This window comes from Scophthalmus maximus, chromosome 22 (genome assembly GCF_022379125.1).
Source record: "Scophthalmus maximus strain ysfricsl-2021 chromosome 22, ASM2237912v1, whole genome shotgun sequence".
Lineage (NCBI taxonomy): Eukaryota > Metazoa > Chordata > Actinopteri > Pleuronectiformes > Scophthalmidae > Scophthalmus > Scophthalmus maximus.
In genome coordinates this window covers 14,071,046-14,098,329 of record NC_061536.1, presented here as the reverse complement: position 1 = coordinate 14,098,329, position 27,284 = coordinate 14,071,046, and the positions used below count along the sequence as shown (strand labels likewise).

Below are 27,284 nucleotides of genomic sequence, written 5' to 3'. Positions count from 1 at the left end.
ACAGGATTACACAAAATATATCCTATGGAGGTCTGGTATCTATGAGCATGTGCAATTTGGGTGCAGCTCAATTTAATTTAAGGAGACTGTTGGGCCTTGGCAGAGGTGTGCGATCTACTGAATGTCTGTTTTCCTGGACATTCAGAGCCTTGTACCCCGGATTAAGAATCCAGAGAAATAGTTTGAAGCCTGGATGGGACGTTTGTTGTTGATTTACAGAAATGAAAACTCTGAGACAAGTTGGTTGACCGCATAGATTATAGGTGCGTTCACACCACTAGACGCTAATACTAATAGTTGGTTCGAACAAAATCACAGTCTCAAAGATAGAAAACAGGTCAGTAGAGCGACAGTCTGACTATTAGCTTACCGTTACAGAACAGAGTCAAACACAAGACACTGAAGACAGTGAGTCGCCATGCCTGTGAGACAAAGTGGATTTTATTTCGGTAGCATCACATTTCAACCTCCCATCAGCAAATTCCATTTAGTTTCAGAAGACAAAAATCATCTGCAGGAGAAACCGTTCCCCGGCGCTGCTTAGATCTCGGATCTCCAACCAGGCTCTTACTGGCATCATACGTGATTTAGGTGTTGACGTGAAGCTGTTTAAATATTTCTTCTTCATTTCCTCTAACACGCCGAGGCTGTGTGTTGCTGCTGTTGGTGTAAAATCAGCTGCTGACTTTCAGCGGGGGGAAAGTTTTTCCACCAGTGAAGTGAGTCACGACGAACTGTGACACCCAGAGATGTTTTCGGGCTTCGCTGAACTTCTCTGGCGTCGGTACGTTCTCATTAAATAAGAGGGGCTATGAAATAATTACCTGAAAATGTCGGGGACTGTGTCTCAGGAAAAAGGTGCGCTGATCCGAGACCGTAAAGGAAATGAGCTCGTTCGCCGTGTGTTGGTTGCCCTGGCGAAGGAGGCCATTGAATATATATTACATCACATTATAATAAGGCTTTTCAGAGAATCGGAGAGAGGATGAGGCCATGAGTCACATTTTAAAGGCAGAACATTATTATTAGTGACGATGTTTTAAAGAGTCTCTGGTGCTAAATTCTGGAGGAAGAAAACTGCGTTGTCATTTCTTTTGTCCTGACTTTTTAAAAACTTCTTGTTGTCGTTCATCGACGAGCAGCCGGAAATGTCAGGAGCTGTGTGGGTTATTTCAAATCTCTAGCGAGTGGCGGCATTGTTGTTGGTTTTTTTTCTGTTCCAGGGAAAAACTAAAGTTTTAAAATTAAACCAGAATGTCACTCCTCCGCCCAAGGCCCAATTAGTCTCCTTAACAAAACACCAAATCATAATCTCCATTAAGGAGGAGTGATACGAGATTGATAAAAACACAATAATAAACCAATTTCCATAGTCTGTATATGAAAATAGACGTAGTCACCGGGTTCTGGAAAATGAAGCCAATGCGTGAGTGCCTGAAGCCTGTTTACTGTGGAGTCACCACCAGAGGGCGACTCTCTGGTTACAAAAAGAAGCCTGTTTATACAGACTACTTCTCACTTGATTTATGACGCCAGTAAACATTTTATCCTGAGGAGTTTATGGTTCAATCTCTAGTTTCAAGTCTTCATCAATAGAAAAATCTTCATTGGCGATGAAGCACCCAATGTGTGCATTGCGGTGTGTGATTGACAGGTAGTCCATCCAGTCGGTGCATCTCAGTCAGACTACACCCCCAAATTCTACGTGCGGTTGCAAAAAACCAACATGTGCTGGTCGAAATGCAAAAACTCGAGATCACGGTGGGTTGACAGTTCTTTCTTGGCCCATGACCCGTCCTTCCACAAGGGTGGGACAACCAAAGTGACCATGGTCAAAACATAACCTCCCTGGTGACGGTAATGACTCACTGCTGAGTCACGACCGTAGATCAACAACAACTCAAATAGCAACTGATTTTCCAGTAAACCCGTATTAATCCTCTCATTTTCCCCCGTTCGTTTGTCCACAGTCTCTGGAGCACAGGCTTCCCAGTGCCTCCCAGTCCCTCCAGGCCACGCCCAACAGCACCATCCACAGCCTCGGCCCCCCCACCCACCCTCGCCTGGCTGACCTGTGGGGCGCCGCGCAGGCGGAGGCACACCAGGTAAGCCCTCGCTCGCCCGCCGAATCCAAAACAGTCGAGATTCCAGTCTTTTTGCAGACGAGATGATGCTTTTGATGAATTCTGACACGAGGGAACAGGGCTGCGCGACAGTCGGTGGAAAACAGGACAGACGTTTTCCTGTAGTCATTATTGTTGAATGAGTGAAACAACACAGTCGCTGCGACCGTGACAATGTTTTATTGTGTTGCCAGTTAAAGTCTATGTCGTTCAATCCATCCATCGGGCACAAGTCTCCAAACGTGACGAGTTTAGTTTGTCTTGTTGATAATCTGCCGTTTTGCTGCCTGACTTTCATACATGTGTCTTTGTTTTCTTTTGTCTTCTGGGTCTGGCCTTGTTTTATATCAGCAGAGATAATTAGCACACACCTATAGTGCAGTGAATGATGGGGAAAGGCTGCCAGGGAAGTCGGAAAGGTAGGAGACAGGTGCTGGAAGTCTCTGCATGGAGCACTGCCGAAAGTCTGCATGAGAAGCCTGCAGCGGGTCTGATGGAAGTCCGGATATTCTTAAATCTGCCTGGTCCTCAGAGTAGCATGCTGCAAGGTCCACACGTTGTTAAACTACCCGAGGCATTTGGACTCAGCATCTGTGTCTGTCGTACCTGCCAAACCTTGTTTTCTTTCTGATGTCCTGCACAGGGAAACCGCGCTGACGTCAATTCAGGAGAGCTCATATTCTGCTTGTCCATCCCCTCTCCTTGTATTTGTGTGTGTTTGGTCTGTTACTAGGATACACTGGATACGTTGAAGCGCCGGTGTCGTTCGTTGATCAAAAACACGTTGAAATGCCAGCGACCCCGTTCAAAGTCCAGTTTTTTGTATAGTCAGTGCACAATGCGCAGCAAATCTGTAAAAACTGACCTGGTTTGCAGGTGGAGAGCGCCGGGCAGCTGAGCGGGCAGATGGCTGAGATGGTCGGAGTCGGGGAGGAGCCCGGAGAAATCCCTGGACAGCAAGAAGAGGAGGAGGAGGAGGAGGAGCTGACGAAGGTGAGTCGCCTCTATGGAACTGGAACAACCGGAACAGCTGCAGTCCTTCGGCTGAATGTGTCACTTCCGTTCTCCGCAGGTAGAAGACGTGACGCTGACCTTGGAGCCGGTGCCGTGCTCTCTGACCCCGTCCCCGCTGCGGGAGGAGGCGCCCTCGACGGCCAGAGGTTCGAGCCCGGGACTGTCCGCGCAGAGCGGCACACCCGTCAAGGAGAGGATACTGTTCGACGTCACGCCCTGCGTCATCCAATCGCTGGAGGAAGAAACCGAGGAGGGCGCCGTTGTCTTTGTTGCGACCAACTGAAACGTGCGGTTTCACGAACAGACTGACAAAAAAACAAAACAGGAAATGAATACTCTAAGTAATCAAATCAAGCTATTATCCTGACCCCTTCCCAACTATTTACCCAGGAGAAGAAATAGGAGAAGACTTTTTTTTTTCAAAAAATGGAAACGTGGGATGTAAATGTGCACAGACTGAAACGCCAGGAAGCCCCAAAAGTCGACGCGGGAAATGAGGAATGTTACGAATGAGGTGACGAACTAATAAACTCTGAGGTAGGTGACAGATTCAGTGACAAGATTGATTCATGGATCTGAAACTCTCAACATAAAAAAAAAAACTAAGATAGGAAAAGAACAAAGGGCCTAGTTTCAAAATAATTTAAAAAGAAATTCAGTGCAATACAACAAACATGGACACGACCGGACTTGGGGTCAAATAGTATTTGCAAATAACTCACACGTGTCGTAGTGTGAAATGTGCCCGGTAACAGGGAGCGGTTCCATTTTATACACGTGTTTTGGGTTTGATTGACAGCTCACCTGAGCCCCCCGGGGCTGAGCTGCCCCCCCCCCCCACCCCGACGCCACGAACCCCCGGTCGGGTCGGATCCTCGGAGTCATTTGCGACAAACAAATGATCTGGACACAACCAGAAAAAAATTAAGTGCATGCTTTTCAACAGTGACCCAGCCCCTAAGCGTGTATAACACAGTATACAAAGTAATAATATATCAAATTGCTCTTTGTAATAAAAGAGGGGAAAAAGGAAATTTAAAAAATCTAATAAACCAATGTATTTGTATGAATGTAAGACTTGTATGTATGTTTGTACGAATGTAGCTTTGTCTGTGTGTAAAATATATATATATTCTGGGAAACATTCTTTTGGCTGCTGTTCTGTTCCACCAGGAGTTTTACTAATGATTAATAACAATAAACTTTATTAATGTAGCTCTTTTCATAGCATCAAATGCTGCTTGACGACTAAACGATCGTTAAAACGTTAATACATCTGGTGGTAAAGTTGCAAACCGCAACCAACTGTGCAACCGACAGGGGACACTTTATGGTGGCGCACCGCCGATTCTATTTCTGGTTTCCAGCTACGTCTGAAGACTCGACGCGTACGCGACGTATTCTGGATATCCTACCTGGACTGAGTTCGGTTCTTGACCCGGGACGTTGCGTAAAGATGAGCTGCTGTTTCCTGAGCCCTGTTCAAATAAAGGTCAAATTCAAAAAACAACAATTAAAGCATTTCACTTAGATAAAACTTTATTCGCCAACATTGTTCACAGTTTTATCTGTTTTAAGTTTTGAAATAACATCCGAGTCTCCTTTAAGATAAATAATAAAAATACATCAGCCGCAACCTCAGACGTGAGAAAACAAAACAACTCTCCCTTTAAGAAACAGACACATTGTGATTCACACAAGACGTAAAAGAAAAAAACGCTTCTTGTTAAATCTGCAGGTCTAAAGACTTTTTAAAAAACAGAAACAGCACCTGAGAAACGGAGTCCGGAAGATGATGATGATGATGATGATGAGAGCGATGAAGGGCGAGGACAGAAGTTCAACGACGTGATGAGCGAACGCAATTATCAAGGCAGTCGAGGAAGAAGCTTCTTCAACGTGGTTTAATTAGCAGCAACTGACTTTGAGCGCGTCTCATTATCAGAATGACATTTTCTGGATGTGGAAGGAATTGAAAAGAAAAAGAAAATAGACATCCAGTGAAAACATTGGAGACATTAACACTTGTGTGATGTGCACAGGTCACTTGTGGAGCTGAACGTCGCTCCTCCCAGTTAAAGACCTCCAGCTACGGAGGTTGTTTTCACCCACGCTCGTTGCAGGATCACGCAAAAAACACTCAACGGATTTTTCTTAAGAAACTTGGTGGAAGGATGGAACATGGGCCAAGAGAGAAGTGAATCAAATTTGATGAATTTCTCATCACTTTATTTAAGGTTGCAAAATGAAGTTTTGCTTGTTTGTTTTTTTGTTGTTGACATCTTTTGTAATTTCCCAGGGATTAATTCCTGGATCTGGATGAAAGTCATCAGACAAATGTGGTGGACTGATATTGATGAGTTATGGTGCAGCTCGCTTGATTTTAAGGAGACAGTTGGCCGATGATCTTCTAAGCGATTCTCTAGTTTGTTCGTTGGTTGGCTTTTGTTGGTTTGTCCGCAGGATTACGTAAAAACTGTGGAAGGTTTTTCCACGAAACTTGGTGGAATGATGGGACGTTGACCAAGAAAGAACTCCTTACATTTTGGGGCACATCCAGGAAATCCAGATGTAGCAGATTTAAATGTGGTGTCGAAGCTTCTTTTCAGCCGCTGCGTTGGAGATGAATCCATTCTCTCTCCAGTACATTGGAGATTATGATTTCATGATCTGCATCGTTTGGTTGCCTTAGCTGTGAGGCTCCACATAAACTTCTTCACAGCTGCTTTTACACCAAACACGAAGCAAAGGAAGTCGGGATGATCTCGACTCTAAATTTGGCTTTTGCCAGATCGCGTTGAGTTCAAATATTTCTACTTGAGTAAGCCAATGGCGCGAGGTTTGCGCTATTCACGTCGCCCCGTCTCTGCAAAGACTTTGTACGTTCTGTCATGGCGTGAAGAATTCCAGTGGCGTTTGATGTGAACGCAGCGTAACACTGAGATACAACTACAACACTGAAGTACCAGAGTCCAAGACGATAAATGTCAAATGTTGTAAATTGTTGTAAAAATGAACTGCATTATAAGTAAAAATGATTTAAGTACTAATGACGAGAGAGGCAGCGTTGTTTGTGGAAACGGAGGAAGGATCCGTGCAGTGGGGGGTTCGTCCGCCGTCAGCCGCCTTCAGCTCCTCCACCATCAACTCCACCGTGACGAGATGAGCTCGGAGGCTGCATCCACAAGGTCGTCACACAAGTGTTGGAGGTCGTTTGGCCAATTCTTCTTTTTCCCCAGTGGACTGAGCAGCTCCATTAGTCTGCTGCCGTCCACATGCTCTGTTGCCAGTGAAAAAAACAAAAAAATCAATGGCTTCTGCTCTCCTCCGATGAAAATAAAAAAGAACGATGAGGTAATGTAGAACCACTCTCACTTTTTGTTTAGTGTTACTCTTCCAATACAGCATATTTAATGTGTCAATTAAAACATCAAGATGCAAAATGACCGATATGGATTTTTGGGGGCTGATGCCTATGTTGATATTGGGGAGTAAAAAAAATTCAGACACTGCAATGATTCGTCAAAACTCTTATTAAAAACAGGCAGTTATACCATAAACTTTACTATAAATAAAAAGAAAACACTAATATAAAAAATATATTCGTTAAGAATTTTATACATGTATTACGCTGTAAATATTAATCGGCAAACATTAAGGCTGATACCGATATTTCGGTGAGTAGTTGATTTTATCGGCCAACTGATTTATCGGTCGGACTCTATATTATATATTTATATTGTATATATAAACATTTATTTGTAAGTGAGCTCTCTGTGATTTGAAATGTGTAAACTACAGTATGATTAAGGAGGTAGAAGATACTGAGGAGGCGGAGCCACTAACTGTGACAAAGTGACTTTAAGAGTTTTGTGTGTCTGCGGCTGCACCTCAGTCTGGAGTTTCTCCCGAACTGGTTGAACCTCTGAGGCTGAACGAAGCGAGGAAGAGAAAATGAGGAGCTCGTGGTGGGCGGAGCCAAGGTTTAGTCTGTGAAGCGAGCGGACAGAATCAGTAACGACAAAAAGAGGTAAATGAGTGTCCAAAGACCAGAGCAACAAATTAAGAACAGAAAACTCAACCCATTAAAAAAAATAATTATAAAAAAACACGTCACTCTTATCTAATCTAAACCATCGGCTCATCGTCGCTGTCTCCACCCGCCTCGAGGAGACCCTGAAGGGACCTGAGGGTGGAGAGAGGGATGGAGGAGGAGGATGGAGAAGGGGGTGGAGTGGCGGAGGAAGGCACCGGGGGAGGAGTGGAGGAGGGAGGGAGGGTGAGGTTGCTGTTGAAGCTGCAACTCCTGCTGCTGCCGCCGCCGCTGTCCTCCTCCACCCCCGTCACGCCCTCGATCCACACCTCCGTCTCGTTCGCCTGCTGCTGCTGGGGGTGGTGGTGAGGCGGGACGGTTGGAGACGACGGAGGGGAGGCGGAGGAAGGAGCGGCAGGGGAAGAAGGCGGAGGTTTGGCGACAGAGTTGTGTTTGCTGATGTCGCGAAAGCTGGCCAGGGGGGGGCGGAGACGGACGCCAGAGCGCGTGGAGCCCTCGATGGCCTTCTGCAGCTGGAGGAGGACGGAAAAGATGGGGATGAAGGGTTAGGTAGTAAAACAGGAGGAGTCAGAGACAACAACAGGTGAAGCTCGGAGCAAATCGTGGAACAAAAACCAAGTGGATGCGTCTGAAAGTTGATGCATTATGACGACGTGTAGATCTATAGAAACGTGATTCAATTGACGTCTGAGCTTTTTGGTGATAATAGGCGACCTTCAATCGAGAGAGAGAGAGCGTTACTGCGGTTTTCTTGCCTCTTTCAGCGCCACCACGCCCACCAGTTTGCCGATGCTGGTCACGTAGGCGTGACTGAGGCCGAGCAGCGAGAACAAGGTGTGAGTCTGTGGAGACGAGAGGAGAAGGTCACGAGACAAATCACGAGGCAAACTAGTTCCTCAGAGCAGGAGCAGCACTGGGATTAACTCGCCGACCTCCAGCGACGCCCCCCACGTTTGTCTTTCTTCTCTCACCTTGTGCAACGACGTCCTCTCCACCAGCTGGAAAGGGGAGGGGTCGACGCGTATCTCGTCGATCTCCATCGGCTTGTCCATCTCCACCTCCTCCCACGCTTTGATCTGCGGGAAAATTAGACGCAAAGGTCCCAGAGGTCACCGGCCTGGCGTCGGCTCACAGTCGTCTCACGCAGAATCTGACGCACGAGTAGTGAAATGTTTGGGTAAAAGTGAAGCTTCCTCAGCAGCAGGAAACCTTAAAGACCTTGTGTTGTGTCACGTCAGACGTCTCCCTCCGCGGGGATCTTTGGTTTATCTGACACCTCTTATGGATTTTACCTGCGAGCATCTCAGCCGGCTGTTAAGCAGCGTTTTGTGGGGGGAAGAACCAGGAAGAGTAAAGTGACAGAAGACGGAACAGAACAGACCCGGAGGCACAACGTTGTTTAACTAAACGAAGACGTCTCCTTTTTAACATTCTGGCTGCGTTTCACGCTGCACTTTGAAAAAAAAGTGCCCCAATTCTGAAATTCTCCTAAAAATGTGACACAGCTTCTCTTAACTCCTGTGACCTGAGCGTGACGTGAATTGGTGACATTTGAGAGGTTTAAACAGCTTCAGTTGCAGGAAGTCAACTTTGAACCAACTCTTGGGATTTGTTCCACTTGTGCGGAGCAGAGGAGAAAAACTAAATTGGCAAGAAGGAAAATATTCCAAATCAAAACTTAAAAGTGTCGAAGGCCAAAGCCTGTAAATAAAGATGGACGACACGTATCCACTTCCTCCCGTTGAACGACAGTGAAGCTAAAATATCTCAGATTCAGGCGCCGCCATCTTGTGCTGTAGTGTCATGTATCAAAATAACTAATTACAACCAAACTGATCACATACATTCTTTTTTTTTATAACAACCACTTTCTGTAAAACCATCAGTACCGTACCTCTTCTGGCGTCATTGTGTCAAACAAGGGAGGATGACAGGGCTCCTAGAGATGAAGAAGAAGAGGAGACACACGAAAGATGATTATGATTTTATGAAAACAATCCTCATCCGTCACTTCTGTTTGTTGAGTCCAAATCTAGAAAAACCTTCTCAAATTACCGTGGAGGCAGCAAATGTGTAAAAATTGGTTTTCTTCTCCTTGACATGCTCCGTCACTTACAAAACATGATTATTCTACATTTAGTTTTAGATTCATGTGTTTCTGCAGAGCTGTAGTGATTAATCTATATTTCAAAGAGGCACTCAAATTGAGTTTCTGTCTCTTTCACAGCGATTGTGACAAATTTCACATTTCTTCATTTCACGTAACTCTTAGAAACCGAGGTACGAACCGAACCGTGATTTTAACCGTCACACCCCCAGTGTCTCTACATTCAGTGACGTCTCATTGCCTTTCTCATTGATACCTCTGTCACTGTCAAACTACTGAACTAATTTCCACAAAACTTGTTGGAAGGATGGAACTTTCTTGCATGGATCTGGATCAAGAAAATCTGGATGTAGTAGATTTAAGTTGGGTTTCGTAGGGGGGGTTTTGGGACTTGGACGTATGAGCTCTCCCGAGAGCCATTGTACTTTAATCACTGCAACCGCAGCAATTATATATGGAGCAGGAATTCACAAGATGCTGACACCGTTCCCGCAGCGGCGTCCTATTCTAAAGGTCAGCGTTTGGTCACCTGCCGTCTGTGGCTGTGAAACAGTCAAACACCTGATTCACAGCCAGACTCCGGCCGTGGTTTGGTTTGATTGCTGGTGACAACATCCCACTGTGCCTCGGTTTAACATTCACAGCTGAAGAGCTGCGACACGCTGGCATCTGTAAAACCAGAAAAAAACAAAACAATGCAGGAATAGGATTGAATCCAAAAAACATAATAAGAGAATCAGACTGTCGATTCACAAGCCGCCAGCAGAAATCAAATTCTTATCTTGCGAGTTTACAAGCACGCGCTCATTGTCCATGTTGTTGTTTTTTTATTCGGATGACATGTATTTCTTTTTCCACCTCCGCGAGCCGGGCTCACCGACGAGCGGAATAATAAAACTCTACCTCCGGTCTCCGGCTGCTCCGCACGAGACGAGGCTGAAAAGAAACACGTCGACTTCGGGGAGTTTGTCCGAGGACGAGGAAGCGGTTGTGTATTCATGATGCCTCCGTCAATCACATTACGTGTGTGTATGTGCCTGAATAGAAAGCAGACACGGATCATGAAAAAATTACCCTGCGAAAAAGAAAAGAATAAATATTGATATCCCTGCAGTGCCAGCGTGAGCACGTGGTTTCAGGACAGCGTTGCCAAAATGACAAGGGGGGAGTTTGATTTGCATTTTTATCGCAGAACACACGAGGACATGTTTTGGCTACCGAGCAAAGACCCAACGTCTCTGAACACCGGAGAGAACAGAGGAAAAGAGGTTTCACAAAGACACAGAGGACAAAGAAACGTCGACAAACAGAGAGGAGACGCGAGGAAGACGCACTGTAGGTTTACTGCAGCAACAGGACGTGAACACACACACACACACACACACACACACACCTGCGACTGCCCCTCTGTCGGCCTGTTGTTCGAGGCAAAGAGACTCCCAAGTGTTTTCCTCACCGACTGCAGCGGACCTTTCTCTGTGCGAGAGGAAACAGAGGGTGAAGGTCAATAAATTACACAAACAAAGCTTTTCCTGAAACCTTTTAGGAGAGAATTACCAAGTTGCAAATGGAGGTTTTTCGAGAGACTGCGGCAACACGAGCAACTCCTCATTGTTGTTGCCTGGATACCATTTCACTAGGAGACCGACTGCTGTTGTGTTCTAAGAGGCGCCGGTGCCACAATACACACACACACATTCACACTCGCCATCTGGTTACGTCGCTCGTCCCTGTTAGAGTTGCCGAGGTTTTAATTCCAATGGTTCGACATCTGTTGAGGGCAGAAAAAAAATTAAAAAGCGTTCTGTTCCGGTTACTCTCTAAATACCGAGGTACGAACCGTGACTTAAAAACTGAGGTAGCTGAAATTTTCAGGATTTTTAAATCATGTATGGGAATTTTTTCGTCTTTGACCTTAATGCGGCAAAAACTCAAATTGATATGATTTGATTTTGTCACTTGAAATTTTTAAAGACAATAGTGAAAATCAGAATTTTGAAAGTCGTGAGGTGTTGAAAAAATCACAAACATAATTTCGTAGTAGTAGAAATGTTATGGCTTTTAAATTTCAAAGTCGGGTGACAGATTTGCTGCTGTACAGTAAAGTTAAATTACGTTCATACGTACAAGTTTTCCTATTACATAAAATTCTCCATCTGTTTAGAGCTTCACACCAAATGTCCTGAGTTTTTACAAGAAGCCTAATTAGTGAGTTACATGCATTTTCTTTCTCATAAATCAGTTGTTAATATCTTGTTTCTAGGATTCGAGGAAAATAGTCACTGGCTCATCAAAACGTTGAAAAAGACAATAACTGCTGCTGTTCTTGTTCCTGTTGTTTTTATAATATCACACTTTTCCTTACGATCAAATAAATTCAGACAGTTTCTGACCAGCGACGCGACGAGCTTGTGTCTTCTGGGCGCCGATGCATTTAACATATATGAGAACCCGATGAGCTCCACACACCATCTGGGCTCTGACTAAACGCTGAGTCACATTAACAGTTATTTTGGTGGGAGAAGCAAACAAGGGGGGGGGGGGGGGGGGACATGGCAAAATGAAAATAAAAAAATCCAGTTTCCATCCTCCCAGTGAGCAAAACTTGTCTGAAGGAATCAGCGTCACTGAGACAGGCCCCATAAGGCGTTTGCTCCCCGGGCCTCGACTCGGTGCCACACGACTCTGTCGAGTGTAACGGAGCTAATGGAGGCAGATCGGAAAACTCTGTCCGTCCTTATCCGCAGCTGGACTCGGCTTCTACGTTAGAACTGCGCGTGAGGGTGGAGACTAAAGTCCAGCGGGAAGGTGAATTTGATTTCAACAAGCAGGCGACTCAAAAACTGGACCTGGAGAAAGTTTTACCCTCCTTCAACACATTGTGTTGAAACAACGCTTTCTCTCCCAGAAGCAGCAAGTGCAAAAGGCAACAGCAAGGTTATTACAGATGTTTTAGTCATAATAACTAAGAAATGTACTGGGAGATATTGGGCGGTCCTCTGAGCTCACCGGGAACAGGAGCGGTGTGGTTGGATGAGGGCTCCTGGGGTTTAGGAGGCGGCAGGGGGCCGTTCCTCTCCTCCTGCACCGGGCCGCCCTGCAGGAGACAACCAGACGTCAGCAAACAATGACTGCGGACTCCCAAGGGAAAAAGACACACTCTGATGGTTTGAAAACAGAGGTGATAAATTAGAGGCTCACCTTCTCTTCCTCCTCCTCCTCTTCGTCGTCCTCTTCCTCCTCGTCTTGTTCGTCCTCCCCCTCCTCGTCCACGAAGGCGAAGGACTCCCAGCTGTGTTTCTGAGCGTGGCCCTGCTCCTGGAGGCTGCGACCCTGCGAATCAATATCCAGAGTAAAACACATCGATAAATTACACACTATGACACTTGTGCTTAATTTATAGACTTCTATAGAAACAACCGGTGGAGTCGCCCTCTGCTGGTCAGTACACAGAATACAGGCTTCAGCCACTCACCTGCATGAGCAGCCTCCGCTCCGGTGACAACCACCAATCACAGAGCGCCAGCAGCTCCAACCGGTCGATGCTGCCCAGCAGGATCATAGATTCTGGAGGTCGCGAGGGAAAAAATACTTTGGAGTTCAGTCGTGGCTGGACTACGATGTTCGTTTCAAAGATTTCAAGTTAGCGTCTAGATGACAGCAGTAACTGAACAACCTGGATTCAACGTAACAACATGAAAATATATGTATACCTTTTGAGTCGACCAGCGGGATGGACTTGAGGGAAGAGGAGTCCAGCAGGAGTTGGACTTCTCTGTAGGTGGACTGAGACGATACGAAGTTCACCTTCCTCACCATGATGTCCCCGACAAAGATGTTGTACTGGCTGTGGGGACAGAGACACACGAGTCACGGCACCGGAGTGAAAATACGTTTACGAAGAAGTATGTGTAAATCATGAAATCGTGAAAGTCGAGAGATGGATGTGTGTGATTGTGTCACCTCATGTGTCCGAAGCCGAGCTCCGGCAGGTACGGCAGCTTCTTGACCTGGATGATGGAGTCATACAGCGACGGCTGCAGGCCCTGCGCCACCATGTTGGCCAGGATCACCGCCACCATCATGGGCAGGATGTGGGAGATCTGGCCCGTCAGCTCGAAGCATATGACCGCTGTGGACACCGTGTGGGTCACGGCACCGGTCAACGCTGCCGCTCCTGTCAAGAGACGTGGGATGGGAGGATGAGGGGAGGGAGGGAGGGAGGTGGGGTAAAGAAAGGCGGGTGGTGGAATCAGGAGGGAGGGATGGGGAGCAAAGAAAGAGGTGAAAGGTAGAAAGGGTAGGATATAAGGATGGAGGGAGTTGGGATGTAAAGATGGGAAAGGTGACGGGGATGGGAGGGGATGGAGAAAAGGAAGGGACAGAAAAATAGCAAAGGTAAAACTGAGCATGAAAAATAAATGAAGATGAACAACATCAATGGAAAAAGGAGAATCAAACATGAGGAAGAGCAGGAAGAAGAGAAGGAATAAAGAGGGAGAAGGAAACAGCAGTGACTTCGATCCCAGGGAAAAAGAAAATAGGAGGTGAACAAGGGAACGTGGGGGAAGAAAGCAAGGAAGGAAGGATCCAGGCAGCGAGGGAGGAGGGATGAGGTTTGTAGGGCGATGGGATGAGTGACGAAGGGAAGGCCACGTTTCTGGGTCAGTGGCCGAGCAGAGGAAGACCCACGGTGACACTTAACTGTCAGAGCGAAGCCACCACATTCTCTGATGGGGAAGGAGGAAGGGGAAGGGGAGCACAACAAAGATGGCGAGGGACACGAGGAGGATAAGGTGGCGAGGAAGACTTGACAAAGGGTGACAAGTGGAGGGGGGCCGGAGACGAGGAGGAGGAGGAAGGAGAAGAAGTGAGAAGACAAGTTGACCAGTGCTGACACGCTGAAGGAGCAGGAGGTTGACAGTTGAGAGGGGGAGGAAGAGGAGGAGGAGGAGGAAGAGGGGTGAGAAGAGCTCGACAGTGAGGCTTTTAGAACGTCTGATATTGATTCATGTACTGATTAAATATTAAAGGAGGAGAGGGGTGGGTAGTCGCTAAGAGGAGGAGGAGAGGGGGAACTAACCAATGACTGCGTACCCTCCGGGGATGATGCGGTAGAGGATTCCGTCAAACACGATCCCGTGAGGAAACAGCGTGGCCATGATTTCTCCCACCAGACGCCCGAACGCTGCTCCTGCATCACGATGGAGCAAAGAGACACGTTACAAAATGAACATGTTTCACCAGGGAAGATTTACATTTTCAAGTCTTGTGAAATCACGTCACGATAAACCTCTTCAGTCGAAACAAAGACGCTAGAGAGGACGAGGAAACAACATCGTGATTACACCGTGAAGTTTGTTCAAATGAATGAAATTATATTTTATAAATAATCTGCCTCTTTTCACCTTCATCAGGCAGCGGACAGGAAAGTGGAAGAAGAGTTGCTACCAATGAATTTTTCATGACGCTCCAGTTTTGTAGGAAGTTTTCAACACAGGACAAAAGAGACACATTTTTAAGGTCCCATATCTTGCACCTTTCTGGTGTTTCATTTGAAGTTTTGGTGCCGGTCGTGTTTTGCTCACCCAGGATGAAGACGGGCATGAAGGCTCCAGACGGGATGGGCATGGTGGTCGCCACCGCAGACATCCAGAACTGAGAGACGACACGACGACATTCAGACAGAAGGAAAAACACAGAACTGCTGGTGAATGAGTGGACGTTGATACGGAATTTTAGACAAAGATCCAGTGAGAACCAAAGTTCAGGATGTGTTTCGTGACATTTTGTGTTATAAATGAATATCATACATCATTTTATGTTATATCTTTATGTAATGTAAATAGACATTTTAAAATTCAAGTCTTAACACATACATTCTGACTGTGTCACGGTTTCTGCGGATTGATATTGAAATATCGATACGTCTAATCCCACGTCACCTGTTCCAGGACTCACACTGATATTAAATAAATTGATATTAAACTTTTGGGGGTAACTTTTCCTTCCGCCGGTCACACTCACACGTGAACTACGACTTTGTAGATACAGTAGTGACAGGTACTGACAGTGTGTCGCTATGGCGACGTTCATCACTGACCAAATGATTCACTATTCGTTAGTTCAGATTCGTTAGTTTTCACGTCTGTTTAGACTTCAGTCAGGAAAGACTAATATTTGTCCATACAGTCTTTTCTTTTTTTTCCAGACCTGGAAATTAATAAAATCAATTGCATACTTTTCCATACCCAGTAGGTAAGAAACTCCCCTGCTCTGTAAATCAAAGCCAAACTCACCAGCGTTCACACGTCACTTCCACTGTTTGTCTCCAAACAATCTGTGAACTCATCAGGAAGTGAACTCGTCTGATGAACGCGCTTCATCATCAGCGATAATGATTCTCTGAAGCTCTGTAGTGTGTGTGTGTGTGTGTGTGTGTGAGTGTGTGTGTGTGTGAGTGAGAGAGACAGACCACATGCTGGGCTTTTTCCATTTTGATTCGAGTGGATTGGATTGGAGAAACACCACATTACCATTTTAACAGTGCAGATTATTATTCTACACGTCGTTTATCACCGTCGCTCGAGAGCGTAATTACTGTGGTACAAGATAAAAGTCATTAGCACGTCTCTACCCTGCGCTCCTCTGTGACAGTGAACTGAAGATCTTTGGTGTGTGGACAAAACAAAAGATCATCTTGGGGGTTTTGGACATTGTTCACCGTTTTATGGACCAGACAATGAATCGATTAATCGAGAAGAGGTTGGGTTCAGGTTGAGTGAAGTGTGTGTGTGTGTGTGTGTGTGTGTGTGTGTGTGTGTGTGTGTGTGTCAACAGGAGTTGAACTGGCAGCCAGCTGCTCTCAGCTTTGGTTGCATTAAGTTCTGACTGCATGGAGCCGCTCTGCTCGGCTGAGAAGCACCGTGACTAAACCTGTGCAGTAGAGTATGACGCAGAGTGACGCGCTTTAATATCCTGTTGACAGGGATTATTTATATAACATCTCTTACCAGCCTTATTTGACTGTAGAGCAAACGTTTGACTTGAAAAACGAAACGTAATAGTGAACAGTGAACTGCACAGAGAGAGTGGATTTAGGAAAGATTTTAGCCAAACCTTAAGTTGATGTTAATTCCAAAATGTGTTTCTCTACTAAATGTCCATTTCTCTGATGACGGTTAAGGGTTAATTCACAGGACGTGTCTGGTAATTTAGTCTAGTTCTAAAGGTCTAAAGTCTAGACCTTTAGTACTAGACCCTTAGTACTACACTAAAGAGAGCCTTAGTACTACACTAAAGAGAGCCCTAGTACTACACTAAAGAGAGCCTTAGTACTACACTAAAGAGAGCCTTAGTACTACACTAAAGAGAGCCCTAGTACTACACTAAAGAGAGCCCTAGTACTACACTAAAGAGAGCCCTAGTACTACACTAAAGAGAGCCCTAGTACTACACTAAAGAGAGCCCTAGTACTACACTAAAGAGAGCCTTAGTACTACACTAAAGAGAGCCTTAGTACTACACTAAAGAGAGCCCTAGTACTACACTAAAGAGAGCCCTAGTACTACACTAAAGAGAGCCCTAGTACTACACTAAAGAGAGCCTTAGTACTACACTAAAGAGAGCCTTAGTACTACACTAAAGAGAGCCTTAGTACTACACTAAAGAGAGCCCTAGTACTACACTAAAGAGAGCCCTAGTACTAGACTAAAGAGAGCCTTAGTACTACACTAAAGAGAGCCCTAGTACTAGACTAAAGAGAGCCCTAGTACTACACTAAAGAGAGCCTTAGTACTACACTAAAGAGAGCCTTAGTATTACACTAAAGAGAGCCTTAGTACTACACTAAAGAGAGCCTTAATACTACACTAAAGAGAGCCTTAGTACTACACTAAAGAGAGCCTTAATACTACACTAAAGAGAGCCCTAGTACTACACTAAAGAGACCCTTAGTACTACACTAAAGAGAGCCCTAGTACTACACTAAAGAGAGCCGTAGTACTACACTAAAGAGAGCCTTAGTACTACACTAAAGAGAGCCCTAGTACTACACTAAAGAGAGCCCTAGTACTAGACTAAATGTCTAAACTCTAGACATCAAGATCTTTAGTACAGTTCAATCCCAACTCAACATGTTCATGACAGTTTTTTCGTGTCATTCGTCCAACTGGGGTCTTTTATTTTCATAGTCACAGAGCATCAACAGCATAGACCAGACCAACATATGTACATGAGCACATTGGGAGACAGTCAATCTCCTGTGTGTGTGTGTGGGCGTGTGTGTGTAGCTGCTTTAAAGAAAGCTAGAACAGCTGGCAGCTCTCCAGCACTGTTGACCTTGGTCAGGAAGAAAAGAGGGAGGACACACGCACACACGCACGCACGCACGCACGCACGCACACACAGACCTTCATGATGAGGAAGAGCAGCAGGATAACGAACACGCTGACGTCAGGGTGCAGCCAGGCGGCGGAGAGGCCCAGGCCGAGTGGAGGAGGCGATCCAGAAATCTTGGTCCACGTCAAGTTGTCGAACAAGGAGTTGATGCACTCCCTGGGCATCAGCTGGGGAGGGGAGGGGGAGCGGGACGCAGGGAAGGTTGTGAGTGGGGTGAGACATGAGGGAGTGAGGGTAGGTGAGGAGAGAGGGATGAAGGGAAGGAAGGAGGGAGGACGATGAAGAGACAGGAAGTCACCAAGAGAGCAGACGGGTACGTCGTGGTCGTAACCAGTGACTCATTCTCTTCATGTGACTCACAAGTGACTAATTCAACATTTTTATGCTCCACATTTGCACAGAATTTTTTTCCCTCTCTCCCAGGCAACAAATCCCGGCGCCTCCCCGCATCTACATGACACCGCCGCAGTGGAAACAACAACACCAACGTCATTTTGATTTTTGTACTTCCTGTTGGCCGGTTGGTTTGCGCGAGTCTAAATGCAGAAGATCTTTGAACGGCCTCAGCAAAGAGTATCTGTGGGATACAGAGGTTCCACTCCTCGCCATGTTTTATTTTCCTGATATAAAGTCAGAAAAAGGAGAAGAAGGTGTGAGACATTTCAACAACGAGGGTCTGAGAGATTTGCTCTGAGGGTACGACAAGAAGAAGAAGAAAAAAAATATGAAGGTTTCGCTGAGTGACGTACGGAAACACACACACACACACACCTGGTTCACACTGACGGGTATATTCTGAGTGTGTGTGTGTGAAACACATGATTAGCTCGTCGCTGTAGGTGTGAGTTGTTGATACACACCGAAGATTCTGTCGCTGTAGGAACGAGGATCCCGACATTCATATGATGTTGAGAGACATTTAAGTGCAGATTTGAACGATTTTTTTATGCTCATGTGGGGACGGGTTCCGAGACCCAGTGGAGCAGAAAACACATTAACCCAAACGGGGGTATAATCTGGACTAGAGAGGTATATTGGGGGCTAATCCAGATTACACTCTGTACTTCACTCTGTCTAGAGTTTTTTCTTCCATCATAATTTATATATTTTGGGCTCCATCAGAAGATATCTCTCATGTCCAGAATAAACATTCTTGTGTTTTTCATAAAGACGTAACTCAGGGGAATAAGATACTGGATACTTGAGTCTCAAGTGACAGATGAAATACAATTGAAAAATTTTGAAATTGGAGAAATATTAGGAAAAAAGTGATCACAAAGTTATTAAATTTGAGAGTATGGGGATTCATTCAAATAAAGATGATTTAGCCAGACCGCAGGGTTTCTGTCTGTGGTGATCCTGAAGCGATGTAGTTCCTTGAAAAACAAAACACAATTGTTTGGACTTTTAACTCCAAATATTACCCCCCTCCCCATGGTCCGAAATTAATTTTAATTTTTTTTTCATACAATGGCCCTAATACGCCGTCGTAGGCCCCTGTGCTCACCTCCAAATGTCCGACGTGGATTTGTAGGTTACGACAACATGAATTCCCTTTGTGCTTCTCCCACAGTGAAGCTATTTCATCCACTGAACTGCTGATCAAAGTGTGTCGAGTGTCCGTGTGGCAGGAAGAGGTCACGGCTCAAAAAACACTCTGAACTTCAATAGCTCTCACAAGTCTGTGATGTGATGCGGCGTCAGTGACGAGGAGAGAAACAGTGATGCTGCTTTAGACCAAAGACACAAAGGATCCTGGGTTCTCCTGCTGTCCAGACTTGTTTCTAAGGTTATGATATCCTGCAGATGGATATTTGGAAAGCGTGTCTTTGTTCCGTGTTGTTTTGAAGCAGGTGAACTTTCACGTAAATCTATTTCCTGGTGGGCTTTTTTAAAAAACATGTCAACTACTTACAGCGGTTTTTTTATTAGCTCTGGCCGTCAGGACAACACGCAGGTACAATGACAAGGTTTGAACTCTGACCTCTCCTGCCATGAACTGTCCAAACCCGGGCGGGAAGGTCAAGGTAGCGATGACCAGGGTGACGACAGCGGGGAACACGAGTCGACTGGGAGGGAATACAGAAGAAAAGGGAAAGTCAACAAAAAACTTGAATAAAATATAAATCATCATTTTAAAAAAGTTATTAAAATCATATCGCAGCCATGTGTTACAGTAATTGGCAAACAACCTCAGCCTAAGGAGGAGACGCAGAAATTTTGCGTCGCATTTGGTGTGAAAGCAGCAAACAGAAAATATATGAATCAAGCAATTTTGATTTTATTTGATTATTTCTATGTTTACACCACAAATAACAACTGCGATAATTATACTGTAAGCATTCAGACATAATTCATGGTGCTCCCGTGAGCAAAACCAAATCCCAATCTCCGCCCGACGACACTCACTGGTTGGTCAGGAAGCGGGTCATGGCGTTAGTTCGTCTCATGAACAGAACCACTTGTCTGTTGAGGTAGACGAAGAATGCCCCGAGGAAGCCGCAGCAAATCCTGCAGGCACGGAAAAAATTGAAGACCTTGCATTAAGCAAAACAACTCAAACACAAAGTGGTTTTATATAGGACAATAACTGGTCTCATGGTCATGCATGTCCATCTATTGTAAGTGTACATATGTGTGGTTGTGTGTTTATTTATGGTGAATAATTATTTTTGTCTCTCTCCTTTCTTTTACCCCCGAGGTTAAAGATAAAGTACTAGCTGATTCTCCACGTCTCAAATGTTACATTTGCATAAAGTCTGTTAGGAAGTTTGGAGCAAACCCACACACAACGCAGACGTGCATACACACACACAAACACACACACACACACACACACACACACACAATGCTGCCACGATGTGCGTCATCGCGTCCATTCTTCCAGTCGCTCACCCGATGATGGCGAATGCTGGCAGCTCCTGCAGGTCAAAGGGGAAATCCATGCGAAAGTTTGTCCTGAACAGAGCGGTGATGGTCACTGGAGGAGGAAAAAGAGATTTTAGTGATATATATATAGGATATTATTATTCACAGCAGCAGGACACAATGAAATGGTTCAAATATAAGAGTCAGAAATTAAAACAGTGTTGCGACTGTTCATGTTGGAGGACGACGCCATCTAGTGGAACATGCAGGATACGAACAGTACATTAAATCAGTATCATTAATATGATATTACTATTGTCTTGCAGATGGAATTTGTGATATAATATCATTATATTTTTTAATCTTAGTCTGGTGTGCTGTGTCCCTGGCACCTTGCTGCTGTAACAGAGGGATTTGAGATCAATAAGGCAAATCCATCCATCCATCTACCAATTAATATTATCTCCGTCTTCGTACCTGCGTCTTTGTTGAACACGGACAGAACTCTGAATATGAAGGCGCTGAACGTGGCCGCAAAGTATCCTCTCCAGTAGTTTCTCACGGCGAAGTATGTGGACGTCACTTCTATACTGAAGAGAACACCTAACGGAGACGGACAGGAAATACAAAAAATGTAATGACTCTTTTTTTTTGGATTCTTTCAAAAAGAAAAGAAACAGTCTGTGTACCTCCGAGCGGCGTGCCAAAGCAGCATCCCACCCCGACAGCGCAGCCTACTGTTAGGATGTCGGTATAACAGTATGGATTCTACTGATCCAGACAGGAGGAGGAGGAGGAGGAGGAGGAGGGAGAGAACAACAACAACATATAAATGTGGAACATCTAACCAGGTATCATCATTTTTTTCTTTCCTTACAAAATGGTTCCTAACATCAACTCACCTGATAAGCTCCGGAGAAGAAGGACATGAACCTGCTGAGAACTGCGGCGCAGATACTGGCGATGTGAACGAACGGACCCTGAGAGGACGAGGACTTGATTAAAGAAACTAAAACATCAAGCCTCAATTACATTTCTTTGTCATAGAGGTTTTGAATTTGCTTCGCGTTTGGTGTGAACACGGCCTAAGAGGGAAAAACAAAGGTAAAGAGACTCTAAGCTTTATCTGGGCTCCCTCACCTCTTTGCCGACGGGCATGCCGCTGCCCAGCGCTGCCGTCAGCCCAAAGACTTTGGCCACGAAGGCCTTGAGGGTCAAATACTCCTTGAGCACCACCCCTCGCAGGATGGTCTTCAACTCTGGGATCCCCGAACCTGGGACAGAAAGGTGTCGCTGGCGTTGAATTTCAGCCATTGGCAAAGATGAAGAGATCAATGGATTCATTTTGTTGCAGACTCTCAGAAGCCATTTGTAAAATTTAAACACATCCTTCCCTGACTTCCTGAGAATCATTGGTTGTCGTAAGATTTATTCCTCCAAATTAATTTGGATGACATTCTCACATTACGCCTAAAAAACCCCACCGGACACTACAGGCACGAGAACACAAACACGAGGAGGGCGTGTAGGCCTGTCACGACTAATACAATTCAGTGTCAAAAAATTCAGTGCAAAAAATTCAGCGCAAAAAAATTAGCTCAAAAAATCCACATGATTCATGACATGATATCAAGTATTAAAACATTGGTTAGCGTGACGACGCCTGAGGACGGAGGTACAGACCGATGGCTTGAGGGGAAACCAGGTGACAGAAGAGGCAGGAGAACAGGATGAATATCAGCGGATATGAAACCCAGGCCAGGAACTGAAGAGGGACGTTCCCCCTCAGCTCCCCGTGGATCCACTTATAGGCTGAAGGGGGGAGGGGGGGGGGGGGGGGGGGGGGGACGGACAGGAAAAAGGAAGGATGGTTAAGAGAAACCGAACGGGATGGAGATAGACTGAGAGACTGATTTATTTGGGGGGCATACGTGATCCTACCTTGCAGGCTCTTGGCGCTGGCGTAGTCCATGGTCCAGCTGACCAGAGCCATGGTGATGCCCAGCAGAACCAGGAAGATCCAGTCTTCTCCCAACCGGGTCACAAGGAATCGCTGCACACGTGCGACGCAGTCTGACAGAAAACCCCACAGACATCAGGACCAAGGGCACATCTGTGTGTTCACTTCCTGAATCTTTCCTCACCTCTGCACTTGAAGTACGAGCGCTTCCTCCTCATCGCGAGGTCCGGTTCGTCCGTTGGCTCAGCGGCGGCCTCCATGTTGGACTGGCGCCTGTTCCTCTGCCTGCCGTGATAGCCGTGTTGTCCGTAGCGACTGTGGTATCCATTTTGGCCGCCGGCGCGGCGGCCGAGCCCGGGCCGCGTCCTCCCGGTGCCGCGGTGGCGGTCGCCGTGCTTCCTGATCTGTCTCTCCGTCAGCAGGCGTGTGGCCTCCCGCCGGCTGGAGCCTCCCTGGTGCTCCTGGTACTCGCCATAGAGCTGTGGATCGAGACAGGGGACAACAACTAGTCGTTAATTTATCAATTAGGACAGAAGAGATCCAAATAATTGGGAATACCCAGACGTGATGGAGTACAGCTGCTGCTTCCTGAACGAGAAGAGTCAATTTAAAATTAAGACAGGACCACGTGTCGTACGGAAGCGGAAACACGGGATTCTGCCTCAGAGATTTTATCAGGCCTCACGAAAAACCTGCCAGGGAGGAAGAGATTGACCCTCACCGCTCTCCGTCTCTCACCGACACCTGTTTCATTTGTGTTGTCTTCCCTCTTATGACACAACATATCTGGGGCCAGATGGATTATCTTCCGCCTCTACATTTTGAATTTAGATATTTAAAAGAATCCCCTTTTCTGTAGCGAAGATAGAAAAGGTTTGTTGGTGTAGTTGTAAAAAGTCAAGATAAGTCACGTGATGAAAGTGTCAGTGTTGAATGTGAGGCGTCCTCATCTACCTGATGTGGTTCTACTGAACTTCACTATTCAGCCCGATGGAACACAGATATTCATCGGGCTGTTTTTACTCGTTGATAAAACAGAAACTGCACTTCAGCTTTGAAACATTCCACTTTTTAAAAACATGGCTGTATTTTTTTGTGTAGTACGTGAAACATGACTATGTTCCGACACCAGAGGTCACCAGAGTCCTAATGATCCACTGAAGATTTATAGATTCCATATATGTGACAGCGATAAACAGCACACAATAGCTCTCCAGGAACAAGTGACAGGCTGGTACGTTGTGTCTGGTGATGACACCTTGCTGCAGTAACATTTCAACAGCTTTTAATTTAGCAGGTTCACAGACACAGATGGACGGGTGGATTTAGAAAAACACACACACACACACACACACACACACACACACACACACACACACACACACACACACACACCCCCGTTGTGGTTTTGGGAAACGCGATCGACAAACAACTAATCGATTGATTGAGAGAATATTGGACGGATGAATCGATTCATGTAAATAATGCTGAGGTGCAGCACTGACACAGTCCGACAGCAAGATTATCAAAAGGTCAACGTGACACGACGGTGGAAAAAGGAGGCGTTATCATTATTTCAGCACGACCACATAGTGATCGGGACACGGCGTGTCAGCTGTTCCCCTCCGTTATCTTCACCTCAGTGTTTCACACTTTTCCTTCTTCTTCGCGTTTCCCCTCTGAAACCGGGTGAAACTCTACTCTGCACCAATCACGTCTCCTCCCTCACTTCCCTCTTCTTTCATTGCCCTCTTCTCCGCTTCCTCTCTCTCTGCCTGTGAAACACTACTCTGGGCTAAATTTAGCGTCGGTGCGATCCAATATACCTCATTACACTTCCCACACCTCTCTCTCTCTACATCAGAGCACCTTTCGATGCCTCGTCGGGTTCCGTCTCGCTCCCTCTCTCTCTCTCAGCTGTCTCCTCGTCCCTTGAGGCCTCGTGGACAGGAAGCGTGAACCGATAAGGTTTCTTGTTGACAAACTACGCGGCAGAGTCGGACGCCAGGTACAGATTTTAGTTTCTTGCTTGTGGGAAACTTTTTTCTTTTGTGCCAAGGAAGCGTTTCTTTTTTGGGGGCAATCGTCAACGTTTCCCCACAAAAACCAAAGCAAAATGACTCGACCGAGGAAATAACTGTTATTCACCCCCCAGACCCCCCACAAGGGCCGAGCGACGACAGGAACACAACTGAACCAAAAAGGACACCAAGCAAAAACAAACGTGGCGTCCACGTACAGTTCATCTGTACGGTTCAATGTGATGCACATACACAAACGCAAAATTACGAAAGCACAAACTTTCTTCTCGGGTTTATGACTCTGTTGCCATGGGCGACAGCGCCAACACTCGCTCAGACACAGGTTGGATGCGTTGGCACGATTTGGAACCGACCACAGGCATCAACTTTCAACATCTATTAAATGTGTATAGGTCACCAAGGTCACCGTGGCCATCAGCCATCAGCCAATCAACACCACAGAGGCTCTGCAGTCATATGGATTAGTCTTTGACGATTGTAGAGAGAAATACACATTTGTTCCAGAGCCATTTAATCACGACATGTGATCAGAGTATATTAACCGTTTCTGGATTTTCAAAATGAACAGATTCAAAATTATTTATCTTTTCATTATCGATGGTTAAAATATTTAACTGTTAGCGACGCAGAAAAAAAAAGAGTGTTCAGAGAGTATTCAAACATTGTGTTTTAGATTAAATTTTTTAAATGGATGAAACTGCTATTTATGCCCATAAATCTACACTAAATAAATCCATAATGACAATGAACCTCAGGTGTTTTGGCTCTCTCTTAAAGGGGAAGTAAGCGATTCTAAAGCAAAACACGTTTTGTAAAAGTCAGGGAACATTTCCGAAGCCAAACACCCAGATTTTGCCCAGACTGCATTTAGTTTCTGATTTTACAAAAAAGTTATATTTGTTTCCATTTGTTTGCTGGTCTGTCTGTGAACACGCTGAACGTCCCGTGAGAATGTTTCTCCGTCAGAGCCGAGGTGAAAATCCTCCAGATGTTCTGGGACAAAGTCTTCCCACCGCCCCTCGTCCCAGAACAACACACGTGACTGCGCGCAACGGGGGAGATTAGCGCCGATGATCGGGTTTCCCCTCGCACACCGACAATCACCACACACACACACACACACACACACACACACACACACACACACACACACACACACACACACACACACACACACACACACACACACACACACACACACACACACACACACACACACACACACACACACACACACACACACACACACACACACACACACACTTTCTGTAGGTGAACAAAGCAAGAGACGAGGCGCAGAACGGGAAGCAAACAGGTGGTCGGCACGGAAACAGACAGACAGTGACAAAGTGAGTGTGTGTGTGTGTGTGTGTGTGTCAAGATCAGGGGTGAAGGAGGTGCACAGTGTCTTAAGCACCTGTTGTGTGACCATGTGCGTGACCCAGTGGTTATACAGCAACTAATTGGTCTTCACAATGTGGAGCGCGCACACACACACACACACACACACACACACACACACACACACACACACACACACACACACACACACACACACACACACACACACACACACACACACACACACACACACACACACACACACACACACACACACACACACACACACACACACAATAGCTCTCCAGGAACACAAGTGTCAGGCTGGTACGTTGTGTCTGGTGATGACACCTTGTTGCAGTAACATTTCAACAGCTTTTAAACACACACACACACACACACACACACACACACTGTAGTTCATTCATGCACATGTAGTTTGCACTTCCTCTACAGGTGCGTCATGCAAGAATGACAAGTGATTTAGAGAAAGAAACTGCAGACACACAACGGAGAGAGGGAGAGACGAGAACAGAGGGAGGAGGAGAAGAAAGAAAAAGAGACAAGAGAAGGACACTGACCAGCGTTTGCTTGTATCTCAGAGCCTTCCTTTCTGACGCATCTGCGGCCATTGACACACCGTCACTGACCCAAAAATAAACCCCCGGCCGCTCACCGTCGGTCTCAGTGTTACCGGGAGTGTGTGTGAGCTGGATGCCCGGCCAGGACACTCACACACACGCGCTCTCTGACTCTCTCACACACACACTCACTCACTCTCTCACACACGCTCTCACGCTCACGCTCGCTCGCTCACACACACACACACACACACACACACACACACACACACACACACACACACACACACACACACACACACACACACACACACACACACACACACACACACACACACACACACACACACACACACACACACAGGGGTCATATAAGACCCCGGTCCATCAAACACATCTCCTGTGTGTTGCCAGTCACATGTAATGTCTTGGTCGCTGCACCAGCGCCACCTGCTGGCCGGTCGGAGCGTCCGTCTGCAGGGAGGTAGGATTCCAGGGTCAAGGGTCGTCCCGCCATGACGTCACACCTACGACCTGCAACCACGCACTGATTGGACGCGTCTAGCCGTCAGTCACGCTGTATCCACACCGAGATACATAAGGTGCTTCATCGTCTCTTTGACTCTGACGGGATCATTACTTTTTACATAATTTAGGGCTGCATCTGACTATTATTACCATAACCGATTAGTCTGTCTGTGGTTTTTTCTCGATGTTGTTTGGTCCGTGTTTCCCAAAAACCCCAAGACGATGTTTTCTTTAGTCCACACACCAAAGATATTCAGCTTACTGTC

At 46.0% G+C, this 27,284-nt stretch overlaps 2 protein-coding genes across 4 annotated transcripts in view; one reads left to right on the top strand and one right to left on the bottom strand.

Moving 5' to 3' along the window:
• The window catches only part of LOC118292273, a 31,010-nt gene extending 26,658 nt beyond the window's left edge, over nucleotides 1-4,352 (top strand). For 2 of the 3 annotated variants that reach the window (XM_047330366.1, XM_047330365.1), the window contains exons 8-9: nucleotides 1,971-2,105; nucleotides 3,000-4,352. In XM_047330366.1, the coding sequence (XP_047186322.1) occupies nucleotides 1,971-2,105; nucleotides 3,000-3,446 (582 nt within the window). In that variant the 3' untranslated portion in view covers nucleotides 3,447-4,352. The remainder of the gene's footprint in view (nucleotides 1-1,970; nucleotides 2,106-2,999) is intronic. The other variant, XM_047330367.1, reaches the window with a different exon arrangement.
• LOC118292252 (chloride channel protein 1-like) lies at nucleotides 420-26,655 on the bottom strand. Its single transcript, XM_047330343.1, has 27 exons — nucleotides 26,491-26,655; nucleotides 22,711-23,005; nucleotides 22,508-22,639; nucleotides 22,250-22,378; nucleotides 21,707-21,840; nucleotides 21,469-21,546; nucleotides 21,256-21,334; nucleotides 21,044-21,169; nucleotides 20,594-20,678; nucleotides 20,108-20,209; nucleotides 19,683-19,767; nucleotides 17,710-17,865; nucleotides 14,887-14,956; nucleotides 14,382-14,492; nucleotides 13,262-13,475; nucleotides 13,012-13,145; nucleotides 12,774-12,865; nucleotides 12,500-12,631; nucleotides 12,308-12,395; nucleotides 10,692-10,774; nucleotides 9,086-9,130; nucleotides 8,163-8,267; nucleotides 7,947-8,033; nucleotides 4,909-7,703; nucleotides 4,553-4,615; nucleotides 2,989-3,442; nucleotides 420-914 (listed from the first exon to the last, which is right to left on the bottom strand). The coding sequence occupies exons 1-24, from the start codon at nucleotides 26,539-26,541 to the stop codon at nucleotides 7,266-7,268; spliced, it is 3,051 nt and encodes a 1,016-aa protein (XP_047186299.1). The 5' UTR covers nucleotides 26,542-26,655; the 3' UTR covers nucleotides 420-914; nucleotides 2,989-3,442; nucleotides 4,553-4,615; nucleotides 4,909-7,265.
• Nucleotides 26,656-27,284: the final 629 nt, after the last annotated feature.

Bases quoted from the DNA above. Each gene is read 5' to 3' on its own strand.
- LOC118292252 (XM_047330343.1), bottom strand. From the start codon at position 26,541: ATGGCCGCAGATGCGTCAGAAAGGAAGGCTCTGAGATACAAGCAAACG. The intron at 20,679-21,043 runs GTACGAAGACGG...TTCCTCCTCCAG, and splicing joins CGTGTTCAACAAAGACGCAG to TGACCATCACCGCTCTGTTC. The intron at 12,866-13,011 runs GTATACATATAT...CGCGACCTCCAG, and splicing joins CCCGCTGGTCGACTCAAAAG to AATCTATGATCCTGCTGGGC.